Source organism: Mustela nigripes, chromosome 9 (assembly GCF_022355385.1).
Source record: "Mustela nigripes isolate SB6536 chromosome 9, MUSNIG.SB6536, whole genome shotgun sequence".
Taxonomy (NCBI): domain Eukaryota; kingdom Metazoa; phylum Chordata; class Mammalia; order Carnivora; family Mustelidae; genus Mustela; species Mustela nigripes.
This window is the reverse complement of record NC_081565.1, coordinates 7,521,761-7,533,325: the sequence shown is the minus strand read 5'-3', so window position 1 is coordinate 7,533,325 and position 11,565 is coordinate 7,521,761. Positions and strand designations below refer to the sequence as shown.

Sequence of the window (11,565 nt, the reverse complement as noted above, 5' to 3'; positions counted from 1 at the left end):
GCCTCGACAGGAATTGTGTTGATCCACATTGCCTACCTCCCCTACCCATCAAGACAACTGCTTTCATGGCCCTTCTTAGAGATTCCCTGATCCACCCACCCTACACACACACACACACACATACACACAGAGCTTTCTGGGGCCCTGAAAAGAAATAAGTAGGTCCTTCTGTTGAGAAAAGGAAAGTACTCCAGGTCAGGACACTCAGGTTCCAGCCTTCCTCATTCTGCCACTGCGACCCCCAGGAGAGTCCCTTCTCCCTCCAGTTCGATTTTCCAGGGGAGAGTTGGAATCCTAAATTTACAAGCCCTTCCACTCCAAACATCTGGAGTGCTTTGTTGTGCATTTGTGGGAAACTTCGCTGGGATTTCCAAGGCAGGAAACGGGGGGGGGGGGGGGGGATTGGATGGCCAGGATTTCTCCTCTTGGTAGGAATTAGCGGGTTCTTTCCCCCACTAGTCTGTGAGCTCCTCCAGGACTGGGACCAAGTTTTAGTATTGGCTGTAACTCTGGTTCGTGGTAGAATCTGCAATGTCCCAGGTGCTAAATAAGTATTTACTGTTGAATTTTTCCACCTTTCATCTGAGAGAAAAGACACTTCCTTCCACCAGGGCCCCCTGAGAGACAGAAGAAAGAGTCATAAAAGTTTATTATATGAAAGAAAGAACATGGCTTCTGTACATCTATTTACAGAACAGACAGATTTACAACCGGGTGGAGGCCTTGGTGTCCATTGCGGGCAGATGCCCAGAGAAGAGTGGGGAGGCATAAGGACCCTCCCATGGCTCGAACACAGGGCACCTCAGCAGGAAGAGGAGAAGCAGAAGCTGGAGGGAGGAACAGGGTTCCGGTTCTTCCTGAAAGGATACTTGGTGGGCACGCAGCAGGTGGGATGGAGCCCTGGGGTCCTGCAGGACCCTGGAGGGGCAAGGGAGATCCTGGTTTTGGGCCCAGAACATTCTTGGGCTGATCACAGTGTCTTTGGGGTGCTCCGGGGAGAGGTCTGTGCCCCTCTGTCCCTGTTGCTGCCCGCAGCTGCAGAGGGGAGGGGTGCGCGGGGGTCACAGCTCACTGGAGCGGACGGCAGGTTCCAGTTTGTGGGACAGGGCAGTGAGGACCTTGTCGAACTTCTCGTAGCGTCGGGCCTGGTTGCTGCTGGCGCCCTGGCTGCCCCAGAGGAGGCGCATCTGGAACTCAGTGCTGAACACCTCCAAGAGCTCTGGCCGGGCCTGGAACCCTGCGAGACAGAGCACAGGGGTCAGAGGAATGACCATCCAGCAGGGAAGGCTGGGGGTCCTGCCAAAAGCCAACACACTCCACAGGACCCTCTTCCTAGGGGCCTTCCACCACCCCCAAGCTCCATCAGGAATCCAACAAGGTTTGTCAGTGAACAGGACCATGTCTGCAACATATAATATTTAAATTACTGAAGATAAAATATGAATGTCAATTTGGAAGGATTTTCTTTTCTGTATTTTTTCTGTAAGTTCCAAACTTCTTCCTAAGAAATGTACACATTTTGCAAATAAGTTTTTGTTAGTTAAGAAAAAAAATGTTTTGTTTGCTCTGAAAAAGAAAGAGGCAGGAAACACAAACACTAGGATGTTGTCACCATGTGCGTCTGGGTGACTGGGGGGATTTTGTTTTTTCTTTTTGCTCAGCTGTAATTTCCAGTTTGCCTACAGTGAAACTTTACGGCTTAAATAATGCCTAAAGCAGTAAAAGCTGGATTACTTGAGGCCACTTCCTCTCCGCTCCTTTCATTCTCCCTTTCCCCTAGACTGGGAGCTCCTTGAGGGTAGGGTAGGTGTGTCTCAGCTCTAGGCCAAGTGCTCAGCCCGAGGCAAACAAACTTGTAGAATAATCCCTTAGGATGTCCACTTCACAGAGAGAAAACAGAGGCTCAAAGAAAGATCCACAGCTAGGGTGCTCTCCCCATCACCTCTGTGTCCCGGCACCCCCACCCGGGCCTTCCACGCACAGCTGAACTGGTAATCGAGTGAAAAACAGGGAAAACGAAAAGAAGCCAGGGAGGGGCGCCAGACAAGGAAATGGGAATGGAGAAACGTGCATGGGGGTTTGGCCGAAAGGAGAGAGCAAGTCTGGTGGAGGGAGGCCCGGCCAGCATCAACAGTGACTGTCTCTCGACCCCCAGATGTGACCTGTGACTTACCCTGCAGCTTGACCTCCGCGTTGGTGTGATACAGGCCTCCGTGGTGGGCCACGGTGCGGGCAGCCTCCAGGTGGGCCAGCACCACCTCCACCCCGTGCTCTGTGCTGCCCCAGGGCTCGGGGCCCTCTGCTGGGGCCGAGTCACACTCAAGAAGAGTGATAAGCGGCAGCACATGAGGAAACGTGGTATTGCTCAGCGGCGGGCCTTCTGTGGGGGGGGAGGCAGGCGCTTAGAGGCCTTGGAGGCCCCACCATCCCCAGGGGCACTCCAGGCAGAGAGGTGGAGCTGGGGGTGGGTCTGCCTAAGGTCCCTGGCTGAGCACCCCCCCCCCCCCCCCCAAGACTAGCACTCCTCCTCTTCCAATCCTCCAGGTGAAACCACTGCAGCCTTGGCACCGCCCTGAGGGCTGAGCCTGGTCCTAGCCACCCTGCAGACGGTAGCCAGATGCAGAAAGGGAGCTCAAGATTAGCCTGTGCAGCGCTCAGTTTCTGGTTGGTCTTCGTCTACACTGGGAGAGTCTTTGCCGGCCCAGAGAGGGGCTGGAGCCTGCCCAACATCACACAGCAAGGTGGGAGAGGTACCTTTGCCCTCGTTGAGGCTCTTGAGAAATGGCTTGAGCTTTTTCTCGTAGAGGATGGCACCTTCTGTGTGTCGCTGCCGAAGGGTCACCCATGTCTGCTCCAGCCGGGCAATCTTGGGGGAGAGCAGACTGTGAACGTCCGACCAGGGAAGGGGCCTGCATTGACCACAGGCCACCCTCCTGAGTGGACATACCCAGATGTGGGATAATAGTTATGACCACGGTCACCTTTCATGTACCTGGGACAGTGCTGGCTGCTCTTCAGATTCCCCGTGAGGCCTTGCAACAGCTCATTTTACAGAGGCGGGAACTAAGGCTCAGCTAGGGGAATGACTTTCCCAAGGTCATCCCAAAATTAGGTAGCAGAGCCGGGAATCGACCCACAGCTTCTGGGACCCTGTTGTTACTACTGACTAGGCACAGGAGAGCAAGTGTAGAGTGTGGACAAGATTCAGGCTGTGAAACCAATCTGCTTCGAATCCTGACCTTTTCAGTCTGACTGTGTGACCTTAGGCCAAGTACTGCTGTACCTCAGTTTCTCCATAAATAAAATGGGACAATAAAGGCACTTATTTCCCAAGATTGTTCTGACGAATCAGTACTTACAAAGTACTTAATGTAGCACCTAGCATATATTAAGTGCCCACTGAATTATAGCCATTTTATATTTATTCTTGAAACTCATATAATGCTCCTCACTCATTTTGCAGGTGGGTAAACTGAGACCCAAAGAAGGGGCAAGACTTGGTCTTGGAGCAGGTCACTTCAGAGAACCCAGCTACCCTTTCACTGATGCTGCCAAAAAGTCCCCAATTCGAACATCCCGGGGCTCCTCCAGACAACGACTTCCTGAAGCTCAGCTCGAGATGCGCCCTTCCGTACCTGAGCCATATCGAGGGCGCCCATGACCGCCGCGAAGCTGAACATGTTGCCCATGGTCCCTCGAAGTTCAGCCGCCAGCTGGATGGTCTTGTGCAGAAGCACTGCCCGCTCCTCCGCCGAGCCCGTGCAGCCCAGGATGTCCACGGCCAGCATGATGGACATGGTGTGGAACCTGTCTCAGCGGCCAGGTCAGAGGGGAGGAGTCCTGTCACTAGTTCCGTTTGGCGCCCGAGGGGCAGAGGGCCAAGCCCAAAGTGACAGGTGGGAAAGGGTCAATGAGATTAGGGGGCGCGGCCAGAGTGAGAGAAAGCCAGGCTAAGGGCTTCTGATTGGTCGGCGTAACTCGGGGGCGGGGCCAGAGACTTCGGAGCGCGGGGCTGAGGGGCTTGTGATCGATCAATGGAATTCACGCGGCAGAACAGTTTTAAGAAAGAGTAGCCAGAGCTGATGGGCGGGGCTAAGGCTCGCGCAGTGTGATTGGTCAAGAGGGTGCAAAAGATGAATTCGGAGACAGGACTCAGGCTTTGGGGAAACTGGGATTGCTTGGAGCCGGACACCGAGCAGTTGCGATTCGTCAATGGATGGAAGGCGTAGCCCGAACCCCATGGGACCCGGGCTGAGACACTCTGATTGGCCAGCCGGTCATAGCAAAAGGGCAGCAAGGTAGCCCGGGGGATTCCCCGCGAGTCCCCGGGTGCAGGTGCTTGCCTTACCTTTCCAGCAGGTCTAGTCGTAGCTGCCGGCCATGGGGGAGGGTGAGCAGCTCCATGCCCCAGCGGACGCCCATTAGGGTCTGCATCTCCTTGGTAACGCCCAGTATCCTAGCAACCTGCAAGGACGCCCAGAGGGCTGATTAATTTCCTGTCGCGGCTGGCCCAAGCCATCTGGGAGTCAGAGAGCTTTCTCTAGGAGGGCAGTCTGGCTGGGAAACGAGTTTGAATTCCAGCTCTCCCCCTCTGCCATGGAGCAAATGAACCTCGTTTCCCTCTCATTTCCGTGGAATGAGGGATAAATGGAAAAATGCCCAGAGCTGTTTGATATGTGCCAAAGGTGACCAGGACACCTTTATTCCAGAAGGCAAACCTGAGGCCCAGGGAGGGAAAGCACTTGTCGTCCAAGGTCACACACTGAGCCAGAACTAATCCCATCACGCCTAGCACTCTCCATAGGACAATATCTCTGCATTCCTTACTTGCTTCCTGAGCTGAGAGACCAGTGCGGGCCCCCCACATAAAGTAATCGGTGCCCCCCCAAACTTCAGAGGGAGAAATTGAGGTGCAGAGAGAATCTGGGTCCTTAGATAGTCAAGATCCCTTCAAAGGCCAGGCATTGACAGTTCGAGTCTAGGTTCTGAGTTTTGCTTATTTTGTCCATGGGGGGTGGGGGGGGTGGGGCAGGTGGTTTCAGTTTTTCACATTCTCTGGAACAGCCATGCTGACTCTCACGGGACTGAAAAGGTGCCCCAGGGAGCTCTGGCTTTCAGCGCTGCCCAGTTCCAGTACCAAACTGGAGGAAGCAAGAATATCTTGTGGTGGTGGTGGTGGTGGTGCTGCTGCTGTTTTTAGGAGAAAATGGAGGCCCAGAGAGGTCAAGTGATCAGCCCAGAGTCATACAGCAAGTAAGGGACAGCTAAGAACCAGAAGCCAGGCCTACTCATTATACTTTGGGCATTTAGCAGCCAACTCCTCACCACCTGGACCCCCGTCCCAAAGCTGCAGGATAGAGGTGCTCTCCCTGCCCCAGGGACCTACCCCAGCACCTACCAGGCAGTCAACCTTGGTGACGTGCCGGGCCAGCGTCCGGGCATCCACCTCTGCTAGCAGCTCCTTGACCTTGCGCAGGAGGCCCACCTCCAGTGGCCGGTTATCCTTGGGGATCAGTAGTGACTGGAAGGTGGCGGGGTTGAAGGAGGAGGTGGCTTCCACAACAGGGGCTATGAAGGCCCTGCCCCAGTCCCCTTCAGGCGCCCCATTCTCTGACAGTTCCTTTAGTCTCTCCCCATAGCTCCTGGCCTGCCGGCTGGAGGCCTCAGCTGCTGCCCACTCTCGACTGCCACGGACAGGAGGCTGCAGCTGGCAGTAATGGCCAGAGTCCGGGTCACTGTAGCTGCTGAGTGACGGGGATGGGGAGGCCTTGGAGAGAGTGTGGGAGGGGCTGGCATAAGGGCCCTTGTCTGACTCCCCAGGGGGCTTCGGGGCACTTCCGGGACACAGCTGAGGTTCACTGGAGCGGCGGGTAACAGGGGAGGCAGGCAGCACTGTGGCTGATGGAGCTGTAGAGGTGGCGTGGACACGGGTCACTGCAGGGAGAGAAAGGGTGAAGACTAGTTACCAGTGAAGTTCTCTCTCCCTCTCCCCAAAGGACAGGCCCCACCCACCCTATAGAGGTGACGTTCCCATCTCCCTGCACTCAGGCGAGGCCCAGCAGCCTTGGGTAAAAGGACCAGGCCTGAAGGATACTCTCCGATGGCCTGGACCCCAGGAGTTTGCTGCCTCCTCCCCTAAGGCTGCTGCAGCCTTGGGGAACCACTGGACTACTTAGAGGATCTTGCCGTGATTCAGGGATGGTAATAAGCACTTGCTGGAGTTCATTGTGTGGAATTATTTCTCAATGAATTAGCAATGATTTATTGAGTGCACATGTGCCAGGAGCTGGCGACATGCTGGCCATCCAACTGGTCACCAGCAGTCAAACCATCATCCAAAATGAGAGGTGATGTATATTGAACTCTTCCTGCCTGCGAGGTCCTTCTCCATACCTTAGCCCATTTAACCCCGCCATCCTGGGAAGTAAGTCCTTCCATAATCCTCATTCTACAAGGAGAAAACTGAGGCTCAGAGAGGTCACCTGTCCTGCCTCAAGTCACTACCCAGCATGTGGGAGAGCCGGGCTTTAAATCCTCAGTCCTCTAAGGACTGAGGACCTCACTCTGCCGTGTTGCTCAAAAAATGTCCACTAAATCATTTGGGGCAAGGACTGGTAACTTTTACACTCGGGGGAGTTGGTTCAAAGGCAAGTTTGCAGTTATGACCAGTTAGCCAGCCTGTGTTTAGGGAAGAATGTGTGACAACCCATGGAGACAACGTCGGTAGTTCTGCTGGCTGGTTTTTCAGGTAAATCCTTGCAGGCATCACTCTCAGTAAAGAAGTAGAAATACAAATAAGCATACATGGTAACAGAAGTCGTCACAGACAGAGCGTGGTACACACACAAGGTCACTCCCTTGGGATTCTCCCCACCGGCCCCTCCCCCTCCACTGGCCTTACCAGTACTATAGGCGGGGGAGCTGGGACTCTCGGAGATGGGTGACATGGGCGAGTGCAGGTCCGGGATCTGGTCCATGCTGAGGGCACAGTTGCGGATAGATTCCCGGGGGTGGGGCAGTGAGGTGCTGTGGAGCAGATATTTTCATGAGCAGAGAGCCCAGAGAGCAGGGTCCTCAGCTGGCCTCTGCCTCCATTCTAGGTTGACTGAACTTCAGAGGCAGAAAAGGCTTGGAGAGTGTAGTACTAATTGACAAGTATAAGACTGAAGCCCAGAATGGAGAGTGTTTATATAGTCCACTACCCGCACAACTACTCTCTTCTGTGAGAACCTTGCCTCCAACTCAAGAGAACTACCTGGCCTAGCAGGCCTAGTAGAAAGGATGGGGAGCTGGAGGAGGGAACCGGGACCACAAGGCTGGCACCTCCTCACTGCTCCTACACTATGCTCAGAATGCCAGATGCTGGCACCATTACGGGCACTGGTTCTAAATCACAGGCAAAGTACCCACGGAGAATCCAACCGCAAGCACCCAGCCCAGGCCTAGGGAGATGGGCTCTAGCCAAGGGCTGGTGGCACAGGAGGGCAGGTCTCTTTGCAAATAACAAAGGAGGCCATAGAAATGAGGGGTACAGACTTTGGAGTTGCAGACCTCGGTTTGAATCTCAGTCCTCCCGCTCTTCGGCAAGTGGCTCCCCTCTTGACACCTGTTCCCTGGTCTATAAAGTGGGGGTGTGCACAGGCGCTCCCTCCCAGGAGGACATAGGGATTGATGAACTTGGGCGCAGACAGCCCTCCGCACAGGGCTGGGGGGCGCACTAGGGCGTCAGGAATGGGTCCCTGCTGTGGCTTTTTCCGGCCTCATCTCACCCAGCCCCAGAGGCACCTGGGCCTCATTAAGGTATTGCTGGGAACGTCCCATCCCCTGTGTAGTGGTTTGCACCTTACGAAGCCCTCTGCTCTGATGCACGCCTTGGCCTAGCTAGGTGCGGGAGGAGGACGGGGGCAGCAGCTACAGGGACAGAGCAGCCCTCAGGGACTGGGGGTCTATCTGCACCAGGGCCCTTTATCAGTAGGAACATGGTCACGAGAGGGGAGCGGCAGGGCCCAGGCAGCTCAGGTGGGGCTGTCACCTGGGCCTGGCTGCCGACAAACCCGGCACTCAGCCCTCCTCTGCCTCTTCCTCTTCCTCGGAAGCCTCCAGGACAGTCATCTGCCCAGTTCACAGTGGCCTGGCCTCCCGCCCCTCACCAGCACTCTGCAGACAGATACCCCTACTTGCCAAAGGGGGAGACCGAGGCCCAGCGTGGGGCCCCTTCTTACCTGGTGGGGCAGCCATCGCTGCGGGTGACTTTGTCGGCAGTGAGCCCATCGGTCATGGTGACGCTGCGCCGCTTCATGTGGCTGCCTTTGGGGCCCGAGGGGCTGGCGGGGCTGGCCGCCTTGCCACTGCCCTGGCCCAGGCCATAACAGGCCTCCAGGTAGCGCAGCGGGAAGGTGCGGTTCACAGGGCAGTAGATGATGGCACCGCTCTGCTCCGACACGGCCTTGCGGCTGCCCACATGGTACCGCACGAGGGCGGGCACATGGTCGAAGCTCTCCTGCTCGAACAGGTACTGGATGTGGGTGTAGCTCTCCCCGGCCTTCACCACCACCTTGTTGATCTTGAAGTGCAGGGCCTGGTTGCGCCAGCGGCACGTGAGCACATAGTCACCCAGGCTGGTGAGAGAGTCCCGGATGAGGAAGTCACCGTTGCGCTGCACCAGGGTCTCTGATACCTGTGGGAGGTAGTGATCAGTCTGGAGCAGGGCCAGGGCAGGGGAGGGTCCGACCTGGGATCTGGGGGACACAGGGAACAGAGATATCTAAAGCTTAGGAAGGGGGATGCAGTGACCCAGATTCGGAGGGGCAACTCAGCCACAGGCCCTGGGTCTGGTGCATGGAGCCTTGGGAATGGGGGGACATGACACCCTGGAATGTAAGGCAGAGTCTGGGGGGCTGGGGGTCACCATGACCTGATACTCGGTTCTCAGGGCTCGTGTTAGACAGGGGGAATTTCCAATCCTCATTCCTCCAAGCACCCAGGGTTCTCCCAGATCTCTGGGCCTTTGTACCCTCAAGCTGTCCTCTCTGCCCGGACATCCTTCCCACCCTGCCTACTTGGTGAAGTCCTGTCCATCTCTCACTGGCCTCTGTCCTCAGTGCCCCCTCCTGAGGGCCAGCCCACATCCTCTGCTGGACACTCCATTCCTGCATTTCTTCTACTGGACTCTGACTAGACCACCAGCCCTTGGAGGGGGGCACCACACATTTTCTCTCCACATTCTTGGTGCCCAGCACAGGGCCTGGCAGAGTCAATGCTTGACAAAGACCCGTAGCATGAATGAAAGAGGGAACAGGTGACTATCAGCCCATTTGGGCCTCAGCACAGAAACTCAACTTTGCCAAAACTGAGAATCCTAGGCCCTGACACTCACTAACCAAACAAGAGGCTAACGTATAGACCCATGGGAAAAAAAAACAGTTAAAAATAATAGTAATAATCAGCCATAACAACACTAACAATAACATTGAGCCCCCCGCATGTCAGACCTCCGGGTAACACTTTATGGGCATTGTTTCATTTATTCTCATGATAACCCTTTAAGGCAGGTACTGTCATTACCATCCATCTCATAGAAGAAACGGAGGCTCAGAGAGGTGAAGTGACTTGTGCCAGGTCACACAGTTACTAAATGACTTCAACTTCACTGCAGTCTACTTGGACTGAATCTACCAACCAGTGAGTCACAGCCACTCTGGGCAGAGCTGGCCGAGGTGGTGGGTGACCTCTGGGGCTGAGGTCCCACCCAGGGACCACTCACCTCACGGGGGATGCGGCCGTGATACCAGGCATGACTGCGGAGATCTGTGCTGCTGAGTTTGAGTTCCTCCTCCAACTCCTTGTGTAGCTTCTCAGGGGAGGAGTCCAAGATGTACTTCTCCTTGGAGAACTGGGCAGGAGACAGCAGAGAGTTGGCATCTGGTCTGAAGCCCTCTTCCTTATTCTCTCCCAACCCCTCCCTACCCCAGGTGAGCTGCTTCCATCCCAGGACCCTGGGAAAACTTAGGCACCAGAAAGGTCCTCAGCTGTTTGAGTCCCCAGCCCAACAGGAGTAAGGAAATCTCAGTTAGCCCTACTGTGTTCCAGGCTTTGTGCTACGTGCTAGGAGTAAATGAGACAATAAACAAACCAGGTCCTGTCCTCAAGGAAGCTTATAGTCTAGGCAGGGGAAGGAAACTAGACAGGAACATTGCAGCAGAATAAGGTCAGCACCACGCTACTGGACAGCGGCAAAGAGCCCTGCGACTTTTAGAAGAGAGAAGATCAAGTATAGGGAAGAAGGACTGGTCCAGGAAGCCTTCCTGGGGGGAATGGTGACAACGAAACACTCACTCTGCACCAAAAACATCGAAATGATCTTGCATGGGGGAGAGGCAGGATTTCTACAGGTGGATCTGGGAGGTAAGGCAGCAGGTACCCAGGCAAAGGCAACGACAGAAATATAGGGCTGGGCGGATGAGGACACATTCTGGGATGCTGAATTATACATTGGAAGGGTGGAGGAGGCAGCTATAAACAGAGAAGCAGAGGCCCCCACACAGACATTTCTGCTGTCCTTTATAATTCCCAAGGCCCTTTCCTCCTTGCCATCTTAAGCAATCCTGGCCAGATGGCAAAACTGTGGCTAAGCAGGGAAGCCAAAGATCACTCAATGGAGATAATGCCCAGGACTCCCCCACTTCCACCTGCTGAAGGGGGAGATGCCTGGTTTCCTGGCTACCGTGGCCCACGGTTGGATACTTAAGAGCAGAAGGAAGAGAGTTCCTGTTGCCAGGTGCAGTCCCACCATGAAGCCCAGCCCAACCCTGGATGTGCCCTGTTGAGTTCTCTGGGCCTCAGTTTTCTCCTCTATAAAATGGGTATTATGACAGAAACCTGTCTCCTTGGGTTGCAAGGATGAAAGGAGACAATACTCCAGAGCACTATGACTAGCCCACAGATGTCCTCGTCACTGTGAGCACACATGACATTGCTTCCTCTCCCATTCCCCAACTCCGGGCCCCAAACATAGCTGTTCTAGGACAGGTAGATCTGGCCCCAAACTGGCCAGACAGCAAGACAGAAAAAAGGGGGCTCCAGAGGGCCTGGCCTCAGTCCAAGTGACAGTCTCTTTCCAGGACCCCCTACTCACCAGGGTCCAAGGGTCCTCCAATTCACTCCCTGCGTTTTCACACCTTCCAAAGATCTCTGAGCCTAACTCTGCAGCTCCATTCTCCACCCCTCTGCTCTTACACTGCCTCAGTTTACCAGAATCCACACTGCTCCCAAGAACCCTAATTCCCAGTTTCAGTGATATCTAGAGTCTCTGACTTCACTGTTTCAACAGTGATTAAACTCCCACTCTGAGACAGGTCCTGTGTCAGCGCTAAGGCCGCAAGGTCATCAGGACAGATGACCTCTGAGAGAGTCACATGGAAACTGACAACGAACTCCAGTTTTCTGAGTGTCCAGGAATACACAGAGGGCTCTGGGAGCAGCTAACAGTGTCCCTCCTCATCTAGTCAGGGAGTTGAGTCCCTGAAGAGGGGATATTTTCCAGAGCAAAAAGCGCAGAGACCTCCG

At 55.0% G+C, this 11,565-nt stretch overlaps 1 protein-coding gene across 4 annotated transcripts in view; it reads right to left on the bottom strand.

Moving 5' to 3' along the window:
• Positions 1–631: 631 nt before the first annotated feature.
• The window catches only part of SH2D3C (SH2 domain containing 3C), a 29,307-nt gene continuing 18,373 nt past the window's right edge, over positions 632–11,565 (bottom strand). For all 4 annotated transcript variants that reach the window (XM_059410741.1, XM_059410744.1, XM_059410742.1 and 1 more), the window contains 9 exons: positions 9,764–9,892; positions 8,223–8,677; positions 6,902–7,026; positions 5,399–5,934; positions 4,349–4,464; positions 3,636–3,807; positions 2,755–2,866; positions 2,174–2,380; positions 632–1,237 (listed from right to left, as the gene is read on the bottom strand). In XM_059410741.1, the coding sequence (XP_059266724.1) occupies positions 1,062–1,237; positions 2,174–2,380; positions 2,755–2,866; positions 3,636–3,807; positions 4,349–4,464; positions 5,399–5,934; positions 6,902–7,026; positions 8,223–8,677; positions 9,764–9,892 (2,028 nt within the window). In that variant the 3' untranslated portion in view covers positions 632–1,061. The remainder of the gene's footprint in view (positions 1,238–2,173; positions 2,381–2,754; positions 2,867–3,635; positions 3,808–4,348; positions 4,465–5,398; positions 5,935–6,901; positions 7,027–8,222; positions 8,678–9,763; positions 9,893–11,565) is intronic.